The sequence below is a fragment of the Falco rusticolus genome, chromosome 7 (genome assembly GCF_015220075.1).
Source record: "Falco rusticolus isolate bFalRus1 chromosome 7, bFalRus1.pri, whole genome shotgun sequence".
In the NCBI taxonomy this organism is placed as follows: domain Eukaryota; kingdom Metazoa; phylum Chordata; class Aves; order Falconiformes; family Falconidae; genus Falco; species Falco rusticolus.
This window is the reverse complement of record NC_051193.1, coordinates 36,049,005-36,059,995: the sequence shown is the minus strand read 5'-3', so window position 1 is coordinate 36,059,995 and position 10,991 is coordinate 36,049,005. Positions and strand designations below refer to the sequence as shown.

General features: G+C 44.6%; 1 protein-coding gene across 10 annotated transcripts in view; it reads right to left on the bottom strand.

The window, feature by feature from the left end:
* LOC119150695 (exocyst complex component 3-like protein 2) overlaps positions 1 to 10,991 on the bottom strand; it is a 55,139-nt gene that overhangs the window by 25,983 nt on the left and 18,165 nt on the right. For 8 of the 10 annotated variants that reach the window (XM_037393351.1, XM_037393349.1, XM_037393347.1 and 5 more), the window contains one exon: positions 837 to 1,163. In XM_037393351.1, coding sequence (XP_037249248.1) covers positions 837 to 1,125 — 289 coding nt within the window. In that variant the 5' untranslated portion in view covers positions 1,126 to 1,163. Of the gene's footprint in view, positions 1 to 517; positions 609 to 836; positions 1,164 to 2,172; positions 2,817 to 10,991 lie in introns of those variants that run through there. The other 2 variants (XM_037393352.1, XM_037393358.1) reach the window with 2 other exon arrangements.

Genomic DNA, 10,991 nt, shown 5'->3' with positions numbered 1-10,991 from the left:
TCACACCCAGCCCATCACTAGGAGTTAAATGTAATGTCACAATAGCTGCACAGAGCTACCATTTTTTTTCTGTGCATTTTACAGATGACAAAATTGAGCAACAAATGGTTGAGAGTATTTGCCCAAAGGTATCTGGAACGGAGCTCAGAGGAAAAATCAAGTTTGATGAGAACCCAGGGAATGTTAAGCAAGGCCAGAAGCAGTGGGATGCTGAAAACAGTTCAGGACACAGCTCTGGGTGTAGAGTGAAGAATGAAAGAGTATGAGCTTCCATTATCTTTCGCCTGTATCCTAACTTTCCTCTATGGAAACACCTTGTCTGTGTAGAAAGAATTAAATCAAACGGGACTGGAGGGAGGAACGTGACACAAAATGGAGAAAGGTTGATGCAAGGATCTTCAGCAAAGCAACGGGCAAGCTCTTCAGGAGGGATCTAGCAAGCTGCAATCATCCTGCCTCGATATGCCCAACATATAAGTAATGGTCACTTGGTACAATTAGCCCACATATAACCTACCTGTCCATCCCCATCAGTGGAAGAACAGCAGTCACACCCAACAGGGTGTCAGTCACACTTATATCATCTTTCTCAAAGACACATCAGGAGTCTTTGCAGGGATAAAAATAAGAACAGCAAAAAGAAATACTTGTGAGGCAAAGGGAAAGTGAAATACATTAGTTTCCAGATAAGTAAGTGCACCATTCAGAAAGGACAAGAACTCAGGTGGAGGAAAGTGCAAAGCACCTGTCCCAGAAGCTAATGAAAAGGAGAGCTTGCAGGCCTGGGAGTGGCAGGGAAAGTCAAGAACTGGACCCAGAGATAACTTTGAGGTTACCTGCAGGCATCTCTCCCCCCGCTCTCTTCCTACTGGTTTCCATCTTCAGCAAACTCCTTGCCACATCCTCACCGCCAGCCTTCTCCTCCACTATCTCTTTCCCACTAGCCACAGCCTTTAGCAATTTGCCTGCCATGGTTTTCAGTTTCCCTCTCCTCTTCAATTCCTGCTTCTTTCTCTCCTCGTGCGTGGCCTTGGGCAGCATCCTTGCATTTTCCCCGGCCATTTGCTCCCACTTGCTGCCTCTTCCTGCGAAGGGTCCCCAGGAATACGTTGTCTTCCTCATCATCCAAGCAGGTTCAGGTGCTTTCTGTCCAGCTGGGAATACTATCAGAAAGAAAACATCAGAAATACTTCTATGAGAGTTGGTCTCAGGGGCTGTCTCCCAGAGAAGTAATTTTTCCTCAAATTTTTTCTTTTTTCTGTGCAGCTATAGGATTCAGCTGCCTTCAGAGAAGTCTAACCTGGTCCCTGCCTGTGCTGACTGAGGACATCTTTATAGGCTGCCAGCCCGCTTACGCAATATCTCTCTCTTCTAGGAAAATAATGTCAAAAACCTCATACACCACCTAACCACAAGCACTGGGGGAAAGCCAGCGGGATTTTCAGCATTTTCTAAATGACTAAAACACCCCTGCATGCTGCCAGGTGATTCGATGACAATCCTATCAGTTTAAGGGGGTTGATTATTAATAGTTTCTGTGAAGGTTCTATGAATAGGATAGCTTTCAATAGATTCTATTAATAGTTTCACTTTCCACCCACCCCACGTGTCCCGGCTGCACCTGAGCTCTTCTTTGGCAATGAGATCACACTTGGCTTTGGAGCCAGTTTTTTCCTTACCTCCCAGCAAGCCTAGTGTTAGCCAACAGGGAAGTAAAGCCCCAGAGAACAGGCATTGGTTTTGATGTTTTAGCAGCACCATTCAGAGGAGATAAGAGTGATCTCAGCCTTCTGGATTGTGCAATTTCCCAGCAACTATAGACGCTATTATGTATTATTTTATATTTATATGCACACACATATTTAAATAGCATAACACTGCAGCAATCCACCATAAATGTGTGTGTGTGTAGGTGTGCCCATATGTGGATGCACACGTATAGGCCTATTCACCAATCCAGTGAAAAGAAAGGAGATGTATGCCTGCTTAGTGCAAGGGCCATCCCGGTGAGTCCAGAGCTTCTAAACGTTCTGGCCATAAGCCTCAGAGCAAATTCTTGCACAGAAAGCATCATTTAAATCCAGGAGCTTGTATTTAAAATGGATTTTTTAGAAGTCCCTGCAATGTTGTGAGAAAGACACTACATGAGATAAGTTGAAATGCTGTGCTTACCATCCTCTCTTTGCTGGATAGTTACAACTGGGGTTTATTTCTCCATTCCATTATTACAAAAATGAAATCAAGAACTTGAGGATTCTCATCAGCTGAGGACAGAGGAGTCTTGTATTAGCCATGACAAGCTGTACTGATTCAACACCACACGTTATTCAAGAATGATTTTGGGGGGTATTAATTTAATTGGCAATTTTTCCACACAGCATCTAGATTGTTCCAAATATGTGCATTCATCTTTCTGGGTTTAACGTCTGCAGTTTCTTCCAAGATTTTCTACATTTTCATAACAGTAAAATTCCACCAGTTCCCTACTTGGAAACCAAGTAAATGTTATGTTGTTCTGGCTCTTTTACTCAGTGATTAATTCCACCAGCATGTTATCATGGAGCCGTTTGATTCATTACTAACAATAGGGAGGAGGAAATAAATACATTTCATTTGGAAGGACAAACAGAAATGACAGCAGTGGTCACACATTTGATCTGTTGCCAGTAGGAAACACTGAGGTTGCAAAATCCAGTGTTTTCCCAAGTTGTGAAAAAAGTTGAAAATTGAGAGGCTTTATGTACATTCCATTTTGACCTTAATTTTTAATCTGCTGAAGTTAAAATGTTTCCTTTGGAATACTATAGTTGCGGTGTATATGAATACAAGATGGAGTGAGAGGGTTGGTACTGCAAAGATGCATTCCAGGCATGCTGAAACCCTTCAGCAATATTTTCCCATGAAAATTCCAGCGCAATGTGTTTATGTTTCACTTCATCAGCATTTTTCCAACAAGCCTGGCTCTAACAAAAAACATTTCCCTTGACTTCTCTGTGGAGGGAAATTGGATGTCAAATTGCCAGTCCTGCAGGCAAGATTCTCTGCAGTATACTGATTTTGAACACACTACAACTGCAGATCATGCCCTAAACTGGGGCAACGTGATATATGGGAATTGCTGTATTTTCCCAGAAAGCTTCTTTCAAGGGAACACAATATGAGCCTGTGGAAAGCGGAGAGTGACTAAGCCTTCCTGAGGCTAGAGCCATCTCTTACTCCATGGCCCGCTCAATCAAAGCCATGGTAGACACTCCCCAAGACGAAAGTGCCCTCAGGGCATACCCCATCAGAGCACCACAGCACCAACAACCCAGCTGGCTCGTCTGTTCTACCTTCACCTTGTTCACAAACCGGGGGCAATGTGTGCGTACAGGCAAAGCAAGCAGCTGCCCAGGGGCGCAGGCAGCTATGAGCACCCTGTGAAGGGACAGCAAGTTGGGGTGACCTTTCTGACTGTGGGCACTGAGCCTAGCAGGAGCATGAGCTCAATTCCTTCTGCTGCGGCGGGAGCAGCAGTCCATCGTCACCTGCTCGGCACACCTCTGCCTGCAACTCTTTCCCAAAGGCAAGGGTTGAAGGGTGGCATCGCTGAGGGGGAATGTGCTGTACCAGGAGAGGACATGCCACACAGGAGCTGCCAAAAGGCCACCTGCAGTCTGCTTTTCTGACTGAGTCTTGACAGAACATGCAGGGTGCACAGGTCTCTCCCCTCTGTCTCGCATGCTGGCTTACTGCTCAGGGTAAAGTTCTGCAGCTAAAATATGGGGGTGATGTGAATCTCTAGGAACATCCTCTACCTCAGTGCTTCCATGAATGGTTTTATGCCTAGACAAGCAGAGTCCCAGGGGAAGCTACACCTTTACAGCAGAGGAGCTGCAAAGTGTCAAGATCAAACCAGAACAAAGGTGTTTCACGAAGTGTTAACATAATGCAAAGGGATTGTTCACTGTCCAAAGCCATCATTTTGGGCAGGGGAATCAGGGCACTGCTACATTTCACTTGTCCCTTCCATGGGCTCCTGAGCTGCCCATCCAAGGGGAGTCCTTCCAAGCAGAAAGAAGGGCAGTCCGAAACCACAAGGACACAGCACCATAACAAGCACAGTCCTGCTTCTGAACAACCTCCTTTGTCAGGTGTACCAAATGACCTTCTTCCTCAAAAGCCACTTCTTGGAAGCCCGCCCCCTCCTTCTTCCTGGTGTTTCAATGCCTCTATTTATCCACAGCGTGACGTTCTCTAGGGGGTCATTCTCCTTCCTGCCCTGACCCTTGCTACGCTCACTGCGAAAGAGGAGCAATTTGTCTTCTGGGAACATCCCCAGTGCTCAGGAGTTTCCCCCGTTGCCTGGAGCTCCTGGAAAAGCCCACAACCTCCCCACATCACTGAGACTGTCTTTCTATCTCTGGTAAAACTGTAACTCCTTTGTCTTTGGGATCTTTCACTAAGCAAGTGAATCTCTCAGATAAATTTTTATATTGTTTCTCTGTTGACTTAACTTTCTTGCTACTTCCCATTTCTTTTGCCTATATAGATAAAAATCTCTTCATAATAAGCAGATTGTGTGCCTGACTTAAACAATAGCTGCTTGGTCTGGATGCTAATCGGATGAAGTCAGACTATTAGCACTTCAAATTAAATTACTTTGCAAGAGTCCAATTACATTAATATTCCAATCCCACCAAGACAGTGATGTCCCTGCTTGCTTCGCAAGGACTCCACATGAATGTGGTCAGGCATATACAACGACAACTTTGTGCTCAGTAGCATCTGTCATATGAAATACACTTGGTCCTCACAGGCGGGCTGGATCTGCAATATCTGAAAAGAAAAATCTGGAGGGTTTTTTTGCCTCCTTCTCTGTTTCCAGAACATGCTGCTACCCTCCACCACTTTGAACCAAAGGCATGAAAGATGGCAGAAAGGAATATTTATTACGATGATAAAACATGCAGAGCAGGACACAGAAACATGGTTGTTCCCTAGGATATAAATCCAAGCAAAACCGCTTTGTGAAGCTATGCTGTAGTCTGACAATGTGTTCCTCCACCCACACGCAGCATCTTTGATTTCATCGGCAATCAAAAAGCAGCCAGTCTGCGTTATAAGCAAGGTAGGCTTTTTGGAGAGAAAGAAAACAAATAAATAAACAAAACAAAAATACCTTTCCCCCTCCAGTTTGACACTGCAGCTGGCATTGCTATAATGGTCATACGCACGAGGTGCCTTTGTTAATTGTGCAAAATCAGCTGTTTATTGTTCTGTGGACAGCATATAGTTATATGCTAAGGATAACCCCATTTCCTAAAGAAATGAGACAATGCGGCCACAGGTTGCACGCATGTCTATGTTCACCTGATGCCCTGCCCTTCAGTGGGTTTTAAGTCAATTTTAAGCAATTCTAAAGCTAGTTTTAACCAAACTGACTGAGAGTGGCTGGCACAAAACAGTACATCCTCACATACTTCATGAAAATATGTGGCTGAGGGGAGAGGGTAGACCTTCACTGCTCCTGCTGAGGAACAGCAGAACATGGCATGAACTCAGCTCTTATTAGACACAAGAGACTCCACCCAGCAGCTCAATCTGAAGGTACACAGACACGGTCTCCTTGTCTCCTCGCCAAATCCCCTGTTTACTCTCCAGCTAACCTGTGTGTGTGCAGCACAAATATTTAATACAAGCAACCTTCCCCACAGCAGCAGCTGAAACAAAGCTGCTGCCCTGCGGTGCCTCCTCACCCCAGGCTGCACCCCCCGCACCTCCCCGAGACCTGCGTTACCACAAACGGGCCAAAGAGCTGTGAGTTTGGAGCTAATTTGGAGCTGCCGCGGCTGCCCGATGGACATCGTTGGAGCAAAAGCAAAAGAAGGGGGTTCTGCCTTTCTCTTACTAGGCATGTCTTACTAGACATTACTGGAGTTGCTCTTCTCTGCTCAGCCACTGATCTTAATCCCATTTTGCAAAAGTTAGTCTGAGACTGCTGTCATCCTCTGGACTTGTCTGAAATTGGAGGAATTCAGTTTGTGTGAAGGGGACAGAGAGATGGATTGACATACAGGCTGCATGGTCCCAGCAGTTTCAGAAACCACACTGAAGTCCTAAGAATAAGTTCCCCCAAGAACTGAATATTGCCCCTTCCCCTGCCCTGAATACTGAAACAAAACACATTTGGGTGTGAGGTACAATTTGTGCTGCCTCTGTTTGACTCCTGATTGTGAGGACCCTGTTTCAAACTGACCTCAATTTTCACTTAATTAGTAACCTATTTTGCCCTTCCTTTGGAACATTTTTAGCTAATTCCTGGGGATTTTGCCTAATTCTGGGTTTGGAGGTGGGGTTTTTTTGGTTTTCCCTTTTCAGAATGAAACAAGCATTGCTTTAAGGAAGATGTTTACCCTTTTGACAACGACAACAATAGTAGTAATAACAAATAAATCACACAACCTTCAAAATTTTAAAGATTAACTGTGGGAAGCCAAGCAATAGGAATGTTTGAATATCCTAAAAATCCCTGCATTCAGAATATCCTGTTGACACAGTAAGAGCAGAATAAAGCAATACTTCCTGAAGCAGCAGCTTAGTCTTCAGTAAAGAAACTGGGTCAAAGCTGGAAATTCCCACTCCCTGATTTTGCCCCACAGGCCTCCAGCAAGGTCTGAGGATACTGTAGTAATTGCAACTTCCTTCTGTTTTCTTTCAGCATCAGTGGAAGAGGGAGAAAAATTTATCCACCAGATAGACTACATAGCACAATACAGATTGGTTAAAAAGTAGTTTCTCCAGACCACAAAAATGGGCAGCTAGGTTCAATGAAATGCTGGGCTAATAAAATATTCCAAAGCAAAGGTGTTAACTTTCACATATTTAATAGACCTGAGGCTGTGTTTGGAGTTAGGTTATATTTAACTGTGGGGAGGGCACAGGACAAAGCTTCCAGTTTCCGTGCCCCCTCTGGCTCTGTTGGGAGGCCAGTGGCTGGCTTTGCATTACTGGTGTGGAGGGACAGGGGCTGCAGCCCTCGGTGTGGCACTGGCGTCTGCAGGGGATGTGGGGAGCAGAGGGGGCCTGCAGACCCAGGTCAAAGAGGGGATGGAGCTGAGGGGCTCCATCCCCTTGCCCCATGAAGGACAGTTTGGTAAAAGCCCCCCACTGCTTTCTACAGCATGGGCTGGGCAGGACATGAAGTTTCCGTAAAGGTTTGAGGGCTATTTTCCAGTTTCTCCACAGACAGCAAGTTGCCAGGGAAAGCAGCTGGCATAGAAAACATATGGGCTGAAAAGTGAGGCAGGCTGATGAAATCTGTGTTTTTCCAGGGCATCCAGAGTTCTGCATAGGCAGCAGCTGTAGAAGAGATACTGTCTGACCTCATTCTCCTACCATATATACTTCTATATAAACAACATAGGCAATATATACCCCATGCCAAATTGCAAAGTATATATACTCTCCCAAGGAGGGGTTTGAAGGACAGGAGGCCTGGCCTCTCTGACTCAAAAAATATCAGGAAAATTTATCTCCTGTTATTCAGGGTCCCGCTTGTCTCTTCAGTGCTCAGAAAGCCCAAGTCCTGGAGAGCAGCTGTGGGAAGTTTCTGCAACAGAAACCACCGCAGTGCTACAGGCTGTCAGTCTGGTCACAGCCCTAGAGGAGCAGCGACCCAACAGCTTGGTGTCTAATCCTGCAAGTTATCTGAAGAGTTATCCAAGGAAGGCTCCAGGGGCAGGTATGCCAGAGGGAAACTACAAATTAAATGATGCTTGCTATCCTTGGGATGGAAAGAGCTTTCTTAAAAAAGAAATTATGGATATTGTTTGCTAATGTGGTAATGAATGCGTTACCTCAACCACCACCATGTGTCTTTTCAGGATGATCCATGATTTCATGGATTTTGGGGTGGGGGGGGTGGGGGGGTGTTGAAACCTTGTATTATGAATATTCCATCTCCATTTGGACAGACAAGCCTAAAATTATTTTATTTGAGTCTTTTCATTTGGCTTAGATTGACAAGATTCCTCTGTGCATTTTTACATAGATTCTTTCCAGCAGTAAAAACTTTTATGTTCAACTTTACAGGAAACTTCCTACACACGTCTGTACTCACAGCTCTACACGGAGCAGCATATGCAGAGATTTGGGACTGAAAATCTACATTACATCATTTGCATGTTTTTCCTGCTGCCACAAGAGGCCAGTGATTGTGTAATTTCCAGTTTGCCATGTTTCACCCCCACCACCCTGACAATGGCTCCACAGGCACATCTGCCAGACACCATCTGGAGGGTAAAAATCTTAACTACCGACTGGCTTCCAGGACATCCTGAGACCTCTCAGATAGGAGCTGGGCACATTTAAATATTACTGCAAGATCAAAATTCAACCACTTTTCCACTCAACATTCACGGCAGGTATCTCTGGCTACAAACTAAGGCAGGAAGGCCCCACACACCTGCGCTGCCAAAGGAGTCGGTGTATGGGATGGGTACCTTAACATTGCTGAACATTTTGACACAGCAGATGGGTTGTTTAGGAGAGGAGGTGAGGGAAAAGAGCTTTCATACAGACACCTAAATAAATCACATTTTCAGAAACACTCAGCACGTAGCATCTCCCATCGTTGCTTCTGGACAGTCTGAGTAACAACTCCATTCCCACCCCACAGTGAGCAGGGAGATGGTTTAGCCACTAGCCCTGGTAAAGCTCAGGATATCCGAGAAGATGCCATATCACACTGTAAGAAGGCCAGTTTTAAAAGATTTCTGCAACCTATAAACACTGGAGTGAGCTAGCTACAGTGAGGGGTTTGCTACAGCAAGAGGAATCCAAAAGGGTCCTAGGAGAGAGCTAATCACCTCTGAAATGGTTTCAGAAAAATACCCTGAGGAGGACCTCTGCATAAGCACAAAGAAAAGTATTAAATTTTTATCAACAGGAGTTCAGGCTGAAAAAAGCAGGCCTCCCAAATACATGGTGGTAAAACATTTACACTGCACCACCATGTTTTCTTCCAAAACTAGAAACACATTTAGAGGAGATGTGGCAGTGAGCGTCGGTCTCTTCTCCCAGATAAGCAACAGGACAAGAGGAAATGGCCTCAAGTTGCACCAGGGCAGGTTTAGATTGGATATTAGGAAAAATGCCTTCACTGAAAGGGTTGTCAAGCACTGGCACAGGCTGCCCAGGAAAGTGGTGGAATCACCATCCCTGGAGGTGTTTAAAAGATGTGTAGATGTGGCACTTAGGGACATGGTTTAGTGGTGGGCTCAGCAGTGCTGGGTTAACGGTTGGACTCAATGATCTTACGGGTCTTTTTTCTATGATTCTGTGATGTCTGAGAGTCTTCACCATTTACTGACCCACTCTTTCTCACCCGTTCTACACGAATGAAAGAAATGCCGACAAAGCAAGAGATGAGCACAAGTTGGAGGGGGAGGCATCAGGTGCAAGCAAGATAAAGGAAAGGGAAGAGTATTTGTCATGTATTCATCTGCTGCCAGGATCAGGATGTATCTCATCCTTCCGTTGCTTCCCACTTCTCTGATCACTGAGATACTCTCTGCAAAGTGGAGGGAGCGCTAAATAAAGATTCAGAGACACTAACCCAGCTCCCGAGAGCTGCACAGCACTGACTGCCAGCGCATTGGCAGCGTTCCTCTGCCGCCTTCGTTGCAACCACTCTGCTGACGTTCATCACTTAATGCAATTTTTTTCTCTGCAAAGAAGATGTGGTCCTCAAGGAACCAAAATTCTGTAACTTGTGAGGATGTTTCTAAATTATAAAGCAAATTTTAAAAGGAACCACTATTTGTTCCCACCCTGAACAAGCATGTTATCTGTACTGTTGTGACCTTAGATCTCCAGCATGTGTTATTTACTGGCTGTCAAAAGCCAAGATTCTTGAAACTCAATTAATAAGAGCATTAAGGCCACATTCCAACAAAGGATTTAAGTAATTGACTATTTCAAAGATAATATTCAGCCTTTTAGCTGTACAGATCTGTTTAGTGAGGAAACAGTGGTGTGGAGTGGTGTTTGTACACTCCATGGCTACATGACAACAAATGGCTTGGAGTCAACATCTTCAAATTGCACAAACTGCAAACCAATTTAATATAGCTGATCTTGATACAGCACAGAATCGTTGGATTTTAAGGCAGCTGCCTTGGAGCTTGTTTGTTTGAATGAATGAGTTTTTCATGGTATTTTCTGCACAAGGTTTTAATGGGGAGCTTCTAAGCCCAATAATGGTTATATATTCACTGAGGTCTCTTCGGCTGTTACCGCACTCTTCCCAGTTAAATATAACTTCAGTGGGCAAAATGGGTTAAATGGCAGCAAAATAGAAGCTTTCATGCTCAAAAGCTGTTTTGCATCAGGGAAGAGAAGACTGCACTGATTTTGTCAATGAGGACAAGAAGCTGAACTGGGCACTCTAGCCCTGATTCCTACTAACCTTACCCTGGGTAACCATTTAGGTCTATGCAAAAGGAAAGCCAAAGAACTGTAAAATATCTTCTAGATCACAGTGGTTACAGATGCCACTTTGTACAAGTGGGATGTGAGTCCTTCGTGTCTGCAGTTGCCTTCCCCCACCCTTTGCACATGTAAATACAACTGAGAAAAAGCTTATTAACATTTTCTTTCCTCTTGCTTCCCAGTCCTGGGGGGCCATCACACACAGATAATCAGGAACTCCAAACTGGACTGCAGTCTTACATAAAATATTAACACAATGGATCTGCAGTGGTACAACTAGTTGCAAGAAGCGGCAGCTACTGATTTATTCTAACATTTTATTTATTCTAACATGTGATATTCATTTATTCTAACATTTTTTGAAGGGAAGAGATGGGGAGAGATATTGGTATGTATGGCAGGTACTGACTGATATTTAAACCCTTTGGCATTACTGTATGTGCCTGCAAATAACTGCCAGTGCTATTAGTGGCTGTCATTGACAACAGCATGTAAATTACTATCTAATCTGCATATGC